Source organism: Semicossyphus pulcher, unplaced genomic scaffold (assembly GCF_022749685.1).
Source record: "Semicossyphus pulcher isolate SPU_LCO1_2020_fin unplaced genomic scaffold, fSemPul1.0.p SCAF_25, whole genome shotgun sequence".
Lineage (NCBI taxonomy): Eukaryota > Metazoa > Chordata > Actinopteri > Labriformes > Labridae > Semicossyphus > Semicossyphus pulcher.
The window spans coordinates 3,103,607-3,122,590 of NW_027211699.1; the positions used below are offsets into that span (position 1 = coordinate 3,103,607).

Sequence of the window (18,984 nt, forward strand, 5' to 3'; positions counted from 1 at the left end):
ACATCGGTGAGGCTTTAATTTGGTGTGCGAGGCGAGCGGCGGCGGACTCTCCCAGCAGAGACGGTGCTGTGTTTGTTTTGCGGGTGTGTAAATTAGCGGTAATTCGTTTGCTCAGTAATGACGTGGGAGAGCTAATTAGGGCAGTGTTGATGGGTGCATTAATTAGTCTCTAGTGTGTGATGCTAATGAGACCCTGATTCGGAGTGTGTGTTTGTGTTTGCATGTGCATGAGTGTAAGCCATGTAACTGTAAAGGCCTACCACTATAGGTCACGCCATTGGGAATGTAGTGTGAGAGCATGTGGGCAAAGACATGGAGAGTTGGGGGGGGATTAATACAGCAATGTATCGCGATATGTTGTTTTAGTATCAGTAAACAAATGGCAAGTATTGATCTTTTATAATCGAAATTATTACAGTTACATTTTTAAAGTTAAATTTAGTTAAAGTTAAATTAGTCAAGTAAAAAAAAATTTAATCATTTTGGGGAAAAAAAAGTATTGATCTTTCAAATCCTTGTTACTGAATAGGCTGCATTACTTTTTTGCCTTTTTAAAACACCTGCTACTTTTACTTCTGCAATAATAACCCTTTGCGACACCTAAACCATTAACATAAACGCCACATTACATTTGCATTAGGTTCGGTATATGGGTGCAATGTGCTACAACTTATTACACATCTTTTACAATTGCAAATACCTTAACATAGCACATATTTTATTTAATTTATTTCTTTTTTATTTGGACTTTTGCATAGTTAGAACTTTATTTATTGTATACTTAGTACTATTCTCTCTCTCTTACAGTGAGCAACCGTAACACTGATTTCCCTGTGGGATCAAAAAAGTACTAATGCAACATTATTCTAGTGCGTTAAACATCTAGATAAAATAGATGATTTGCAGTTTAATATGGTACAAAAATATCAATATGTTTTATTGCAACACTCATCACATGGTAAAATGTTTAAAACAGCTATCATATTGTATTGTGACAAATATATCGTGATAATATCGTATTGAGACAAAGGTATCGTGATAATATTGCATTGTGAAAAATATATCATATATTGTATTGAGCCAAGGGTTCATGATAATATCGTACTGTGACAAAGGTATCGTGATAATATCGTATTGTGACAAAGATATTTTTATATCGTATTGAGACAAAAGTATAATTCTAATATATTGAGCCTAGGGTTCGTTATAATATCGTATTGTGACAAAGATATTGTTATAATATTGTATTGAGACACCAAACTGAGAAAGGTATCGTTATATCATATTGAGACAAAAGAATCGTTATTTTATTGCAACAAAGATATTGGTATTGTGACATAGGTTTCATTATAATATTGTATTGACACAAAGATATCGCGATAATATCGTATTGTGATATACGTATCGTGATGATATCGTACTGAGACAAATATATTGTGACTATATCGTATTGTGACAAAGGTATCGCAATAATACTGTCCTTCAGCCTCTGGCGATTCCCACCTTGAGGCAGAGTGTTTCTGTGAGTCAACATGTGTGCCCTGTGTGTGCTTGGAAGCATGCAGCAGGTCTATATCTGTGTATAAGAACCCCTTTAATCCTGGTGGCTCCGTGATGTCAGCCACGCCTGGCTGGATAGTGATCCCTCCATCCAACCATCACAGGGCTGACGGGGGCCCCCCCCGCTCAAACATCACAGGAAGCAGAGGTGTGCAGCCACTCGGTCACACTGCGGAGGTTTCACTGCCTCCAGCTGCATTACAATCATAAATTCATCCCAACCTATAAAAACGTCCCGGACACAAAACAGACAACACAGGGAGCCGTAATGGATGAAAGGCTGTTTTATAAGTGTGTTCAGTGACAGGTCCACTTCACAGATAAGAGGGATCCATCTGTGTGTGGTCACAGCGGGGCAGCGCTACTACACTTCTCTGCGGCTTCTCTCACTCAGGATGTGACAAGGTGGCAGCTTGCTGGAAGAATTTACGGCATATTACCGATGTGGCATTTGTCATAGCAGCGTTGAAAGGCAAAGCGTGTAGAAGGGAAAAGGGGTAGAGCAGGGGGGATTGGCTTTAGAGCTTCACCAGTGATCTATTCTAATCATATTTATTCATGACTATCCCGTTATACATAATCCATTACTATTCCTGTTCGACTGTATCCTCGGCTGTTTCGTGCTGTCGCTCATTTCTTCGCCTCCTCTCCTTTCTCTTGAACAACTGGGGAGAGAAAGAGAAATGTAAATCAGCATGCGAGGCCAGCAAACCTCAGTGTTTTAAAGAAACTGCAGCACTCAGTCATCTTTAACCGACAAACAATAAGGTGATTTATTTTTAGCGCAAGCAAGCTGACTTGAATTTCAGGAGATCAGTCAAAGGGTTGAGGATGAGGATGGGAGATTTGTCATGCTGAGCTTTATTGAAGACTGTCAGAGGCCAAGTTTTCACTCCCTACTCTATAACTATGGTATAAATGGAGGAGAAACTCAGCCAGCATACCTCGAACTTCCAGCTTGCACTCCACCTCGGCTTGGCCGAGATCGTTGATGGCCCTGCAGGAGTATCTGCCTCCGTCAAACAGGCTCGGCTTGCGGATATTCAGAGTCAAAACACCCTGTTTGTTCTGCATTAAGTACTTAGGGTCTTCACCGATGATCATGCTGTTCTTCATCCAAATGATCTTTGGCTGTGTTGGAGGAGAAATGTGGAGGAGAGGAGAGAAAGAGGAGGAGGAGGGGAGTGTATAAACAGCAGGGGATGTAAGGAGAAGAGGGAAGAGGGTGAGGTGAAATTAGGTCAACATTTGGGCTTGACAAATCTTTGCCGATTCGGAGGGATAAAAAAAAAATGTGTGTGTGTTCAAAGATGTTTCAGCTCCACCTCTTGTTCTAGCTTCAGACATAAAAATACCCTCCTGCTGCAAAGGCATCAAAATCCTGTCTGACTGTTCTGCACTCGCTGTTTGACTCTCCAAAACTTGTCCGCTTGCTCTGAAAACACAAAGCGTGAAATCTGTGCAGCATACGCACGCAGCAAAGCTAACAGGGGCCAATGCAGGTAGCGTGGATGCTGGATGCGTGCTGCTACAGTGTTGTATTGTATAGTTTGCTCTTTGCAAGATACAGTAGGGACACTGCATGTTTTCCCAAGGTGGAAATATCAGAAATGTGCAGTTTGCTATAGCCTAACCATTCACAATATTTAAACAGGAATACACTCTAAGTTTATTCTTATTTAACTCTTACAACACCATTAAATACATGGATTGTTTATTTAATATGAAACCTTATAGTAGTGGATGGTTGATGGGACTGTTAGAGGAGGATGGTGGCTGTAGAGAAGGGAAAGATTAATTGCTTCTTGAGCAGATGTACAGCAGATGTAGAGAAGTGAGTGACTTTCAACTTGCATTGGTAGGAAGTTAGTGAAGTTCAAAGCTCTCTGGAGGCTGACCAGCATTTATTTAGAGATTTTGATGGGAAAATATAATTTGGTTACTTGTTTAGAAGTAGTGTTGACGGCTCTAATAACCAATCTTTTTGGCACATGTGAACTTGCATGCCTTGCGAGGGGGATGTTCTCATGATGCCTGCACAGGAAACAATAACAAACAGGCGTGCAGGGCAGGAAGGAATTCATATACCCCTTTGCCACCAAAATTAGCACATTGATGCAGGTTTTTCAGACCCAGGAAGACCCCTTAATAGATGCCAATTGTCTCTTTTTCCATTGCCAGTGGAGTAGAGTCTGATTTCTGTTGCGTCAACTTCTGACGTCACAAACACGCCAGAAACAAGGTAAACGGTGAAGATGGGCAGCAGCATCACGCAGGAAAGGGAGCGGAGATTAACGTGTCGACAAGGGTTTTGTGTTGCCATCGATGCCGATCGGAGCCGAGGCGATAATTACCCGGGTCTGAATGCCGATTGTAACCTTTCCCACTAAGCAAAAACGCTGAGTGTTAGCAGGTGTTCGCGGGTTTTTTGACCAGTGGGAAAGGGGCTATAGAGTGTTGGAGGCGTGGTCCTGATAAAATTATCTCCAATCTAATAAACAAAGAGTTACACTGACACACATTTGTTGACTTAAAGATCAAATACCTTGGGGAAGCCACGGACAGCACAGCTGATGGCTGCTGCGTAACCTGCAACCACACTCCTGTCCACCAGGGGCGCTGTGAACTTAGGGGAACTTTTATTGTCCTTCTCCTTGAAGGCTGGAGCTTTGAGGGACGAACCTGGACAGGTGGAGAAGTGTCACAGATCTCAATTTGCAGAACAGTCCATAAAAAGTGTACAACTCCAGTACAACACGGTTTATTCACCAAACACTTTCATCCTGCTGGCAGCTGAGGCCTTTATTAAATTCAACCTTCACCCATTTACGGGTCAAGACAAAAGATTGTATTGGTTGTGAATATTCTCAAAACATGAATGTGAAGAAACCCCAAATGGCTAAAAAAGTTTTCTTCAATAAAAAATGGTGTACTATAGAAGAGAGTTTTCCATTCAACCCAAACCAAACAATTTGGCCAGATTATGCCACAGTACTGAAGTCCAACTGCTTTTCCTTTAATATCCAAACCACTTCCTGTTAACCAGCAAACTGTTTCAAGTCGCAGAAAACCATTTGAAGACTTTTTTTTCACCACGTTGTGCTACTGACAACAATCCCCACAATTTACGGGCCAGACTGCTGCCTGAGAGATTGGCTGGTTGGCAGCCAAATCCTCTGGTAGAGTAAGCAAATACAACAACACAACAAGAACAGTAGCAGCATTTGGCTGGTGGCAGGTGTTAATTTCCCAGCCTGGTTGTTTTCATAATCCGTGGCCAGTATTAAATGTTATTTAACACTCTGTAGAAGATTATTTCTGTCAGTCTAAATTAATTTATCCTTAAATTATCTTTGACTAATTAATACCATGTAGCTCTGATGTTATTAATGTATTACAGTTTATATTTTTGGTCATATTTCTATGCATAATCCTAATCACAGTTCCTAATACCTTCCTCTTTTCTGTGTTGTCGAATTGCATACCATAATGATCTCTTTATGTTTTAACTGAATGGTCTTCGATGCTCTTCGGTCTTTTGCTCTGCGGGGATTTCATTACCTGTTTTGGAAATGATGGCGGTGTTCTTGCTGACGCCGGGCTCATCGCTGAGGCCGCAGATGTTTTCGCTGTACACTCGAAAGGAATACTCGTTCCCCATGACCAGGTCAGACACAGTGCAGCTGGGCCTGCGATTGTGCTCATAGACCGTGAACCACTCCTGATGTGAGAGCGACAGATAGGCAGAGAGAGAGAGGGAGAGAGAGGGAGGTTCTAAGAGGCTTATAGTTGAGATCTATATAAGCTGAAGAATCTTCTATCCACAGCATCCATGTTCTTCTGGTCCACCTTTCAGTCGATTCATACAACATAATAACCGTGACGGTATAGTGAGGCTTTGCAGTCCTGTGACAAATCTCCCAGCAGCCTTTGCTTAGAACCATCCACACTTATGGATGGAAAATAGCAATGATCTAAGCGGCTGTGGCTTTCTACGGTGTGCTGTAAAACACAAAAACATGGTCCAAACATGGGTCAGACTGCCAACCGTCTTCACTGCATTCTGTGAATAATCAGGTACAATTAGAAACACTTACTAAGAAGCATCTTCTGCGATGAATGTGTAAAGTTAATTTAAATAGAACTGTGTTTGACATGAAGCTAGATACAAGGGTTCATCAATAATAATCTCTGTTTTCCTGAGGTCCCTTGTTTTTGATTGATAAGGGCTTTGTTTGTAGAATTACAAGGGAGGGGAGATGGATGTTAAAAAGGCAGTTGTGATGGTATAGAAAATGGTCAGCCACGATGGTAATAAGTCAAAAACCTAGCCTGCGAATTTGAGCGGTTTTCTTCGAGTATAACATCACTAGACTATGAGTTATATGTGGCTCATACAAACATATTGACACAGGCTAGCATAAACTGAACATTTGACCTACGCAAAAAATGTTGCTGAGATCATACAACTCTTTTAAAGGTCTCCGAAATGCATCATATTCAGGATTTTAAGCAGGATAACCTTTGGAATATAGAAACGTTCCTGCCCTCTTCCTAGCAACAACCTTGCTAGGCTATGCTAACCTAGCAGAGACAAGTCGGGCTATCTGCTGACTTAAAGCCTGGATAGGCAACTTAGAAAACACAAGAGTAAGCTACATTTTGAAAATTTAAAACAGAAAAAATCCCAGCCCTTCCTCCATAGCACACTTCCAAAACATAAGACCACACACGGCCATTGTTATGCTAGTAGTTTGCTAGCATTATTTTAGTTTTTTTGTCAGAGCATTTGATTTATTGATTGCTCAACAATGCTCAACAATATTCAACAGTTATACAAACAAATTCTTCTAATATAAATTTCCTAGTCAAGAATTTGATGTAAAATGAATCTATCTTTTCCTAATGTTAGCTTGTCGCTAACCATGTTATTTCTACAGAGAGTTAAGAATTAAGCTACATGGCTAATGTTAACCTCTACTGGATATATTAAACTCCAGACAGTTGTGACAGTTTACACAATATTACAAGAGTATTTTATACACTTAACTGGACCCAAGAAAGTGCAGCATTGCGGGGTAGCTAGACGGATGGAGGAAGAATGAGTAAGTGGCGATGCTCGTTGCTAGCTCAACCCAGAGCCCAGATTTATTTCCTTGTCGCAGCAACAGGTGTCCTCGGAAAAACAGGTTGGCTAACTGCTTTTCTCACTTAGCTCTCGCTCGCTCAACATGCATCTTCTCTTTAGCAGAACGCCGAACTTCGGCTTAAAAGTAGCTTTTTAACAATAACTCCCTCTTCACCCTCCTGGAATTATTTCTCAGACAAGTAAACAACAGCAAAACAACAACAAACACAAACAGGAACTTATACCCAGTGTTACAATAGATTGATTTACACTTTTCAATGCAACTGTTGCTCCCACCGTGCCTACCTTAGTCTTCATGTCAGCCTTCTGAATGCTGTAGCCGATAATCTCACAGTTGCCATCGTCTTTGGGCGGCTTCCACTCCAGCGCAGCGTTGAAACCCCAGATGTCTGTGACCTGCACGGAGATGGGAGGACCAGGCTTGTCTGCCGGGTTTGTGAGAGGAGACGGAGACGGGGGATTTAATGTGAAACTCTGAACAAGAGCGGCGTCTAAGGACATATGCATAGCTAGAGGAAGTAACTGACTTTCTTCTCTGCTTGAATAGACATTTAAGCAAGCTTTTATTGTTAAAAGAGGGAGATAGAGAGAGAGGTAGACTGATAAAAAGATCTGGAGCAGGAAAGTCAAACCAAGAGAAAGAAGTCAGCGCTCACAGCGGTAGAGATTTGGCAAAGATTGACGGATTAGCCGAGTAAAAGACAAAGGTTCAAGGGAAGGCGTTGATGGCTGAGTACATTTCTAGAAAAACTGTGTTGGCAAAGAACTGACATTCTGAGAAATAGTATCCTTTGTGTGCTGGGATTAGCCAGCAGAAGAATGCAGTGTGTTTATCATCCATCTTTCTGTGTGGCCTGCACTGCACAAAGCACAGTAGAGAAATACAGTACAAGATAGTAATGTATTTGTCATAAATCTTGCTCTTCGCACTCTCCTCTGTGGAGTACAGTATAAACAGCGTTGTTGTCGCCCCGTTAATCCTTCCTGTACTGTCTCCTGCTGAAACGCTGGGGTGACACATCCGCCTCTCATTAGCTCAACCTTCTCAGCGGAGGAAAGTGACAGAGTAGCCCTAAAAATCCAAGCCTAATCCCGGGCTACACGCAAATAATCCCAGCGGAGCCCCACTAAATAATCCACAGAGCACCCTGACCCCGGGAGAGGAGCTGTAAGAGGAGGAATGAGCTGGCGGCCACAGTGACAGAGCGGGAGCAAAGGATTATTGCCAGAGAGAGAGAGAGGAATCAGCGCTTTGATGATTTGCTGCGTTGAGTCACAGATCCCGAGGAGTATGAAATTAGGATTATCATCACATTTGAAAAACTCTTGACATGTCACCAATTTGGGCTCAGGTTATTAACCAAGCTCGACCGGTGTTCTAATCCAAATGAGAGAACATGAGCAAAGAGGTGTGCGCCATGACAGGACTGACCTACAACCTGGATGTCGATGTCAGCGCTGTCGGACACGTTTTCAACCTGAACGGAGATCGTGTACTTCCCAGAGTGGTCTCTCTCTGCAGAGCGGATGAAGAGGATGGTGTCGAACTCACTGGTTCGAGTTCCCACCGTTTTGTCCTCCAGGAGAACGCCGTCTTTAAACCAGGTCACGACAGGGCGGGGTTTACCCTGCGGTTTGAGTAATGAAAGAGAAACATTAAAGGGGGAAAAACATCAATAGAATGATGAGAAATAAGGTGCACGATTTAAACGTCAAGTATGTTTTTCATTGGTTTACTGTTCTCATCAAGATGCAAAAACTTTTAAGATCTTTTGTGCCTTTTTTAGCCATTTGTGAACAATCTTTTTCATTATTTTACTGGTGAAATCGGGAATTGCGATAAAATGTTGTAGCGATGTTCCAATACATTTTTTTTTTCTTCCCGATACCAATTCTGATAACAAGACTTGAGTATTGGCCAGTACCAAGTAACCCTCCAATACAAGTGCAAAAATATACATAATACCGGTGGAAACCACTGATTGTTGACCAGCTTTGACCAGCATTACGCTCCTGCTAATTGCCTATAGTATCGGATTGGTGCATTGACTAGCATACAACATTTTAGGCAGTATTAGAGGCCAATAACAATGCTGGTATCGATATTGGTTCGGATATCGATATCGGTATTGGAACAACTCTAGAATTTAGGTCCATAGATTACACTTTGTGAGTTTTTTGCCCACCCAATATGGGTTAAACAAACCGCCTATTACTCAGCAGCATTAGCGACCACAGCCAGAAAGCCTGCAATTTTTTGCTTGCACAGAAAGTACACCCACTTCCCACAGCAAAGCATTGTCTGAGCTGCAGATGAAGGGAGTGGAAATCTGCTGTAAAAGAGAACGACTTTCAAGCTACAGTGAAAGTGAACTCCCGTTATCCTCCAAAGATGAGGTAAAAATAAAAAACAGTAACACTACATGGACTTTATTGGCAGCTGGGCTAAAAGACCAATGATTGCACATCCTGGTTCTGTTGAAGAGCATTGATTTTTAGCCTCAATTAGCTTTTTATAGTGTTTGTTTCTGGATTTATTAACTGGCTCTGTCTGTTTTGAAGGGTAGAAGACCTCTGCAGATAATTTGACTCCCATTAATAACTCGCCAGCAATGATCCTTGAAGGAATCCCAACAGAAAATAAGTTCCAAAAAAAAAGCTAAGCTAATGTTAGGACCAGCTCTGCAGGTCAGACATGCTTTGTCTGCAGAAGAGCCTCAGAAACAATCTGCTTTGGTCAGTCTGTTTTTACCAGTTTATTTGTTTTGAAGAACAACCCTGTTTAACTCCGGTTTAACACCTAATGAATGATGGACACTGAAAGTATCCTCGCCTAAAAACTGAGCTAATTTATTTGGGGTGTCGTTCCTAGTGACACCGCAAATTTCATCAGATTGAAAACCGCCGTTAGAGCAGACTCCGTCCAGCACTTGGATAAGATGACAGAGATGTGGGTTCTCTTTTTCTCGCAGGGGAACATCATGTAGCCGCGTCCTCTGTCTCTGAACAGGCTTTTCATCTGCTTCTTCAAACGCCGGCAGAGCCACAGCTCACTTTTTCTTGTCTGTTTTTATTTAGAACAGTGGCTTCCCCTTTGCTACTTATGGTTAGCTTCTTTTTACTTTTGCCATATTTTGAAAGTCGCTGTCAAATGCTGTAATGCTCCCTGTGCCCTTTCAGCTCCTGCCCTGTGTTACCGGCAAGGCTTACAGATCTGATGATTGCAGCTGAAGTTGTATCTATGGTATTTATCTGGTTACTTCATCTTACCAAAGAACACAAGTGAAATGCATTTGAATACATTATACTGCATCTCCCTGCAGTGACCCATTTTATACTGCTTACTCTACTGCCCTTGTCCCAAAAAGAACGAATTTAAGAGATATTTTTGAGATACTTGAAAATACAAAGCAGCCTTCTAGTACATGCAAATCTAGTGTTAATACTATCAAGTAGAACATCAAGAGTCTTTGCCAAGTTGGACTAACCTGGAACGGGATGACCAAGTTCACCTTATCGCCCACAAGTGAGATGAGTTTGGTTCGAAGGTGACGAGGCAGGCGGATCTTTGGTTGCTCTGGGCGGTGGATGCACAAAAGACAAAGAAGTTTAATTAAGTATGATCTGAGTGGGAGGTTTGGGGAAGTGTAGCGCTGTATGGGAAATGTACAGCCTATACGTTATGTGTATGTTAATGTAAATGTGCCAGAGATATGAATGTTTGATCTCACAGATACACAGTGGAATAATTAGCTTAGCGCAGACCCAATAGTAAGTTTGATAACTACATAAAGGTGAAAAATAGGTTGTATTATCATGATTAAAATGAGCCTGACCCATGATCTCTCTGATAGTGACGGCCTGGGAGAGGGTGGCGGGGGGGCTGCGCCCAGCGATGTTGACAGCTACCACTCTGAACAGCATCTTCTCGCCCACTGGGAGACCTTTCACCCTGTAAATGTTATTTCCCACCAGGTCCTTGTTAGCTTGCACCCACTCATCACCTGAGGAATGAATGGAACAGAAGAGGAGAAGGCGCGATTAAGGAACAGAACACTAAGTGACCATTCATTAAGTCCTTTAACCCAGCTCAGGTACTATTGCGATGCCTGACAAGCTAATAAATCTAGCTTTAAGCTTTTTATAGTCAAAGCAGATACATATATTATGATCCAAAATGTAACTTTTAAAAGAGTGAATACTTGCCTGTAGATTGAAGTAGGCAACAGTAGACTTCTTACCAACTACCATCAGTTTTTGAGCTTGAATAACAACTGTTACATGCCGATTATTTCTGGCTAGCTTTTTAAGCTAATGTTAGCCCAAAAAGGTATCTGTCTACAGCTGATACATTTTTAGAAGTTAAAGAAAATTACATTAAATCCTTAATTCTTATGAGACAAGTAGCTCACAGGTTATTGGTTTTGGACTTGCTAACTTGGCTCTACTAGAGGTCAGTGCACACTGTTTCCCACGTGTACAACACGAAGACCTCCCTTGCCAAGCTAATGTTGCTAAACTATGCGTGGGATGTTGCTGTCTGGGGAAAGGGTTCAACAGTCGAAGTTTATAAGAATCAATTTTTGGTTGCCAAGTTTGTAAACAAACAAAAAAAAAATTGGCTGATATATCCTCCTTTAGCATCACTGGCTTTGTCTTGTGAGCTAGCTAAAAGGGGTTCTTTCAGCTGAAGAGACAAATAAAGTAATGCTGAAACAGGATAAGCATCAACCACATTAATTGTTTACAAACTGGAAACACAAGTTATACTACTAATATATAAAGCATGAATTTATTAAACCGTTTATAATTGCATTGTTAACAACTTTTTAAACTCTCAAATTTACTATATTTGCTCACAAACATGCTAAAACATCATATTTGATAACCCATTAGTTCTTGTCAGAAAACAGCTAACGTTAGCTTTCAACCACTTTCCAGCAGACATTACTGTTTGAGAGTGCTACATGAAAGTGTTACGGAAAACCTTCAATTCCTTTTTAATATTCGGTAAATGGTAGCTAGCTAGCGGTTATGCTAGCTAGGAATGGTTGAATGCTAAGGTTAGCTGTTGGTATCTGATAGGTCATCATGTTTTACTTGATATATCGTTCAAATGTCTCTCTGAATCGTCTCCATCCATTGATTTTTCAGTTGCTGTTGAATCAAGAAGTGTTGAAATGATAAAGATTTGTCCGACTGCCTTCATTTCTACATTTTGCAAACGTAAAACACAGCGATACAGCAATAGCATTTGAGCTTCTTACGCTGAAAGTGATGTGAAAAAAAAGGCCACTGTGTGAATATGGGATGATGATTTTATATTTACTTCCTTCTTTGCAGTACTCAATGATGTAACCGTCGATGCCTCCTGCTCCAATCTTCTCTGGAGGACGCCACTTGAGTGCACAGGTAGTGTCTGTCACATCTTCCACAGTGAGTCGACAGGGCTCGCTGGTGGGGGCTGAGAGAGACAGCAGCTAATTAATACGTTAATACCCAGTGTAAATGGGATGGGAGGTAGGTTAAGCTCCCTCAAAATGAGCATTGTGTGAAAAGCCTCTGTTAATTAACCATTCTGCTAATGATAAATGGCAACGCACCAATGGGCATGAAGGGCTTGGAGTTTTCACTGGGCTGAGAGATGCCAATGCCGTTGACTGCAAACACTCTCATCTCGTAAAGTACACCTTCAATCATCTTCTTAGCCTCATACGTGGTGGACTCGTAAACATCAAAGTTGAGCTTGGTCCATCTGGACGAGCCAACCTTCTTCCTCTCCATTAGGTACCCTGAAGGAAGCGACATCAACACACCGTGAAGTCATTAAAAATGTTATTGAGACACAGGTTAAAAAACATTGCAATATAACAAACCGAGTGGATTCTAAACGGCTGTTTTCTCTGGAGACGGAGACATCAGATGTGAACATTAGATTCAGGGGTACCTTTAACAGGAACTCCGCCGTCATATGGGGGAGGGTCCCAGGTGACTATGGCAGAGTCCTCGCCAACTGATGAGCATTTGATGTTCTCAGGAGGCTTGGGCACATCTGGAGAAGCAGGTCATGGTTGGAAACGGAAAGAGGAAAGATTAAACAGGGATGAATGACAGAAGGCAAGAATATGAGGAATAGGCAGTAAATTTAATAATGACTTCAATCCTTATTTTGTGAGTTTGACCATTATTAGAATAGTTAGATTTTCAGTTCTTCTTTACGTACAGTAGATGGTAAGGACGGCCTGTTTGGAGAAGCTGGCTGTGGTACCAATACAGAAGCTAAGCTATCTACCGCTGTACACGGGGTCTTTAGAAACACAGACTCTCGCCTCTTTAAAAAGTCCTACATACAAAAAACTTAGTAGTTCAAGTGTATATTTTTGAATATTTTCCCTGCTTCACCTTGACGTCAGACAACCATTTCCTTTGGTACTATATTTTTAACCGTACAAAAAATGTTTCCTAAAACTTTATGCTACTGCTGATGGCATTCTGCTGTTTTTCATAGCATTTTGGGTTTAAGTGCGTTAAACATGTTTTTAAATGTGTCCAATATTTTGTATTAGTTTTTTTGGCTAGAAACTCAATAAATGGAAAGTTATTTGACCTTTAAATGCCAAAAAAAACTGACTTTAAAATGTTGATGTAAATAATAACCTTCAGTAATTTTAAAACTTAAGATCATTTAAGTTTTTAGATGAACCTGACTATGTTTTAGGATGACTGGCCAATTGATTTCTGAAGGATGACAAGGTTAGCATTTTGAGAAGGTGCCAAGACCATAGGAGCAAGTATTCCCAGCTGTCATTGGACAAGAGGCGGGGTACACCCTGGACTGATCGCCAGTCAATCACAGGGCTGACACATAGAGACACACAACCTTTCACGCTCCCGTTCACACCTATGGAGTCATCTTTTGGAGTCACTCATTAACCTAATGAGCATGTCTTTGGACCCGGTTCCAACCAGAAACCTTCCACCTGTGTGGTGACCACTGAGGCACCTCCATGCAGCCCTATTTTGATGACTTGTGAGATTTAAGATTTCCCTGCATGCACATTTAAAGTGGGGAAAAAATAAGAAAGAGAAAGTTATGATTTTTAAAAAAGGTAGCACCAATGGTGAATATTTTGGCTTTTTTCACCCATTATCTGCCTTTATAGTCCTACCATTACCCAGTCTCAGTTCCAGAGTAAGGCCCTAAAGCTTTCAGCCAGCCAGGAAGAATGGAGTGGGAGTCACAAAAGAAATTAAATTAAGAGAGCAAAGAGTTAGAAAAATGCACTGACCCACGATCTTGACAAAGACCTCGGCCTTGTCCTCTCCAGCAGGGTTAGTCACAGTGATGGAGTAGAAGCCCTCGTCCTCCTTCTCCGCCCCCTCGATTACAAAGCTGCTCAGGGTCTTCCTGGTCTCCACGCGGACCCTTCCCTCGGCCTCGGCCACCACCTACAGCACCACACAGGGCGGGACAGAACAAAGGAGATGTTTGGAGATAAAGGTGTCTCATGATGACGGCAAAGCTGCCACAATGACAGGTGATTCAACCTTCCCACTCGAGTTCATGTTTCACTCTGCTTTTGTGCCTGAGTGACTAACGGCTGGATATTCTGACTGACGCACAAAGGTAGAAAGAAAGTAAGTGACGTTATGTTTGAGTGTGTACGAGGTGAGAATCCTCTCTTTTCCTCCTTACATTGTCTCCTCTCATCCAGACCGCAGTGGGGGCCGGCTCTCCTGTGATCTCAACGTCAAGGCGAAGTTTGTTCCCGGCCACCACTATAATGGTGTTCTTGTTGCCGCTGCCGCTGGTGTCCAGGTGTATTTTCGGAGGATCTTTTATGGAGAACATTAGAGGAGAAGATGAAGAGAGAGGTCATTCAGGTTAGGAGCATAGCAACACACCAATATGTTTATTTTGTCTTTGAAGATATTAGTCAGCATGTTTAATTTGATCTTTTTTACACTCTGTCTCTCCGACTTATTTCTTTGTGGGAAACAAAAATGTTGTTTTTAACAGCTCTTTTTAAAGCTTTTTAAAGATATAATTTATATTTAATTAACAGACCACTGAAATTTAAGGAGAAAATGTTTTAAGAGCAAATTAAAGCTGACAAAAATCTTGGGTTAAGTTTCTCTTTACACGCCAACATTCAGAGGTAGTTAAAGTCGAGGTGATATGAAAAATGTCATTTTAATCCTTTTAGATCACATCCCTGGTAATATTGTGCATCTATTTGACAATGTAGGCCAAAAAAAATACAGAAATCAAAATCAAAATCCGATCTTTTTTTTCTTCCGGTAAAACAAAATTTCACGCGTGCTTACGTAAGTTAGCACCAAACAATGTCAACCAATCAATCTGCAACATTTAGCCGCAGAGCACCAAGAACGCTCGGTCAGTTAGCTAGCTACTGCGCTGTGGAGAACGTCTGTCTACGCCCACTTCTCAACTATCAAATCAAATCCCTCTAATGATATGTCCCGCCTGCACGTCCTGTTTCACACGGAAATACGTCACGATACGGAAGCTAGATACTCTCGAAATGCCGTTTCAGCTCGACTTTAAGAAATGCTGCCCCCAGAACTCATGGACAAGCAATGCCAGTAAAATGACCAAGTTTAAAAGTGAACTTGATATCTACTGCTTGTGTGTATAACCCAGTGCCTGAGAGCACGTGGGAATTGTTTATAGATGCTTTATTCCAATGTTTTCTACTCTGTTAAAGATACTTAGGGCAAGCATGCTTTTACTTTGAAAACCGCAAGATTATTATTGATAAGACATAACTTCCCCTTCTCCTGGAGGCAGGTAAGGCAGTTTTTCGAAAGGTGTTCTGCCTTTATCCAACTTAAGACCAATACTGGATCTATATAGGCTATTCTTTTAGGGCCTGTGTCCACTCACGTAGTTTTTTGCAGTGGCAGCGTCTACGACCTCAATTTCAGAACGCTTCTCAGCGCTGCTTACGGTTGCTAGGTTACGAAAGTTGTCTGGCGGCACTTCCGTTTCTCTTGGTAGTGACCCTTGAAGTGATAATCTCAAAAATGTTCATTTAAATAAATGTCTGTTAAGTCACTATCTATTCCCGAATAACACAATGGTGATTGAGCCTTTGCAGTATTACAGACTGGGTGTCTGGTGCGACTTTCGCGGAAAAAATCAAAAGCGGCGCCCAGTTAGTGACGCGTTTCAGCCAGCAGTGGTTGGTCTGCCAGAGAGGGTAGGCGGAGCTAAGCGGCTGCTTCTCTGGTCTCTGCAAGTGTTGCGAGTAAACAGTAATCGCCTATGGCTGAACAAACAAAGAAAAGATCGATGACTACAGACGCAACTTCAAAAATAGGTGAAAATTCAAAAAAAAGGAAACAAATTCGACGCTCAGATGAAGCAAACAGTCTAAAAAGGAAAGCGACCGTCAGCGAGGAAAATCAAGAGTTACAACCGCAGCCAACCATGGACACATGCAACTCTGTCTGGATATCTGCAAATTGTACTCCCACAATCGTTTATCGCCATAGGTGAGAACAAAACCGAGATCTTCGAGATTACCAATTTACGTGTATTTTAAATAACTCTGTATGCTAAATATTTGCTTTTAATCAAGGACATTTTACAAAGAAAACGTCAAAAGGACGGAAAGGAATCTTAACCTGGAAATTGCACCCTCGAAAACACTGTACGATTAGCTTCTTCTGTTGTTGACAAAGTTGATATCAGAAATCCCACCCCTTCTTGATGGGTCAGTGAGGGAGAAGTGACATTGACAGGTATGGCAGTAAAAGAACTTCTTTCAACTGAGAGCGCTGTGAGTGCAGCGACAAAAAACAGCTGAAAAAGCTGAACTGCATTGGTTTTGATCAGAAAATAGCCGCTGCCAGTGGACACTGACCTTTATTCTGTATTTCTTCCTGTTTCGTCCTACATTGTTGTGTCACTTATTGTTGGGCTTTGATGTTTTGTAAAGCACATTTTAACTGTAGTCTAAAGATCTATAAGAGAGCAATGTAATGGATTAGGTAAAGAAGCGTAATGCTTACCTTGTCTGGGGACATAGTCGATCTTGATTTCTGAGGGATAAAACATACGAATCAGTCTTTAAATTTTAACACAGCACATAAAAAAAAATAACATAAAATAAATCCGTTACTTCACATTTTTGCTCTCTCACCGATGAAGTTAAGTTTTGCAGAGAGAGAAAGTGCGTAGCCATCAGGGACAAAGGTGTAATCTCCAGCGTCCGAAGGCTTCACGTCATCAATCGTCAGCTTGTGGGTCCTGGGGACATGTTTCCAGATGTTACCAAGGAGACAACACTCTTTGTGACCCACAGTTATGCAAAAGACTGTTTCCCTGGCAACATGCTCCATGAGGCAATATGGCGGAGTGAGAAAAATACTAAATGGCTTTCACCTTGTGTGACCGCTGCTGCCTTGGCATATCTCCTGCCATGGGCGGCTCTGATGGAGGGATTACTGAGAGAAACCCCGGACCCTGGGGGTGTGTGAGATGTGTGCGAGTGTGTTTGTCTGTGTGTGTTTAGAGGTTAGAGCTTTACAGATTGCAGCCTATCCCAAAAATGGGTCACACAACTAAGAGATCCCTTTAGTAATAGTTTGCCAAGCCATGTTGCAGACAGTGCTTATTGTTACAGCTATATGCTTTTGTGTGTGTTCATGTGTGTGTTTGAATGTGTGTTACTCCTCATGATTCAGACGTGGACCCACAGCAGTCTGATATAATACCTCCCGATGTGCGTCATTTTGATGCGATCACTGGGCTGGACTTCAACGCCGTCCTTGAACCATTTTCCCGTCACTTTTTCATCAGACACTTCACACTTGAAGACAGCCTGATCAGCAGCCTTCACTGTCAGGTCGGCTATGCTCTGCAGGACCTCCAGCTCCTTATCTGAAGCAAAGACACCAACATACATCAGTAAATATTATAGCATACATTGTTTACGCAGACAGTTTGTCCTATTCAGGTCAATGTCAAGTAGCAATGTGTAACTGTAGGTTTGTAATGCATTGCAGTTAGCGAAAGGAACTGCACTGGAAATAGTCTGAAAATGACACAATCACTATTACAAAGTGTTTTACATTTTTTACATTTCCATTTTCTGCTTGTTTGGTGGAATTTAAATATGTAGCTCAAGCCAGCAGACAGTTAGCTTAGCTTGGCTTAGCTTAGCTTCATACAAAGATTCATACTAGCCTGGCTCTGGGAAATTAGCTTGACTTATTAGCGAAATTAGCAAGACTTAAATGAGATGATCGACATGCTGGCATCTCCGTTGGAGCCAGCAGACAGTTAGCTTAGATAAGAAATGTTTAGCTAAGCTTAGCTAGCTTGGCTCTGTCCAAAGGTAGCACCATGTTTAATCTAAACAAGTAATGGCGTATAAGAACAACACACTGCAGTTTTACCTGTGGTCATGTGCCTGGAGCGGTAACTTCCTGAAGTCTAGCTAGCTAGCTCTCTGTTTCCAGTCTTTGTGCTAACCTAACTAGCAGCTGGCTGTAGCTTCATATGAACTGTTGAGACATAACCGTAATATCTATCTACTCAGAAAACAAACTAGCAAAGCCTACAGTATATTCCTAAATATCTGACTATTCCTTTAATAGTTAGCATTAGCCTTTAAAATGTGTATAGCACAAAATGAAAGGGCTAAGCCTAGCCTTCCAACTAGCTAGCAGATGGTAAGCAGCTCACTTGATAATATATTCTAGAAACTTGTCTTTGTCTTTGAAATTTGCCACTCAAGGCAATGTTTTGTGACACCTGTGGATGTCTATACCATCACACACTGTAGCATCTTGGGGTGCACCTTACTCAAGCCAGTCTTAATCTATGTTGCCTTGTTCATATAACACATTCATATTGATCCCCTGGTGCACTTTGACTAAAACTGGAGGAACAACTCAAATTTTCTCACTCTAATTGATTTAGGAGACCCGTCTGGCTTCCAAGCATGCAGCACCGAGGCGTCTTGATTTTTGCACGGTAAGATGACCCAACCCTCAGGGTTTTTTTGGAGGTGTAAAATAAATTAGCATGACGAACAGTAAGATGAATGACTGATACAAGGGATAAGCGGAGTAATATTAATTATGACAAGAGTAATTACTAATTTATGGCTTTTCATGCTTGTCAGAATGGAAAACATCAACATGTGCTGACGTGTAATTTTCTTGAAGTTTCTAATTTAACAGCCATGTCTGAAATGCCTGTTAGCAAACTTTACACAGAGGCTGTTAACCCATTAATGACT

At 41.5% G+C, this 18,984-nt stretch overlaps 1 protein-coding gene across 2 annotated transcripts in view; it reads right to left on the bottom strand.

Annotated features, from left to right (window-relative positions):
* Positions 1-1,757: 1,757 nt before the first annotated feature.
* The window catches only part of mybpc2a (myosin binding protein Ca), a 40,249-nt gene continuing 23,022 nt past the window's right edge, over positions 1,758-18,984 (bottom strand). For both annotated transcript variants that reach the window (XM_069676370.1, XM_069676371.1), the window contains exons 12-27: positions 17,453-17,618; positions 16,879-16,985; positions 16,748-16,777; positions 14,406-14,545; positions 13,999-14,158; positions 12,657-12,761; positions 12,313-12,501; positions 12,039-12,173; positions 10,546-10,713; positions 10,198-10,286; positions 8,142-8,337; positions 6,995-7,134; positions 5,122-5,281; positions 4,106-4,242; positions 2,505-2,691; positions 1,758-2,225 (exon numbers count right to left, since the gene is read on the bottom strand). In XM_069676370.1, the coding sequence (XP_069532471.1) occupies positions 2,191-2,225; positions 2,505-2,691; positions 4,106-4,242; positions 5,122-5,281; positions 6,995-7,134; positions 8,142-8,337; positions 10,198-10,286; positions 10,546-10,713; positions 12,039-12,173; positions 12,313-12,501; positions 12,657-12,761; positions 13,999-14,158; positions 14,406-14,545; positions 16,748-16,777; positions 16,879-16,985; positions 17,453-17,618 (2,144 nt within the window). In that variant the 3' untranslated portion in view covers positions 1,758-2,190. The remainder of the gene's footprint in view (positions 2,226-2,504; positions 2,692-4,105; positions 4,243-5,121; positions 5,282-6,994; positions 7,135-8,141; positions 8,338-10,197; positions 10,287-10,545; positions 10,714-12,038; positions 12,174-12,312; positions 12,502-12,656; positions 12,762-13,998; positions 14,159-14,405; positions 14,546-16,747; positions 16,778-16,878; positions 16,986-17,452; positions 17,619-18,984) is intronic.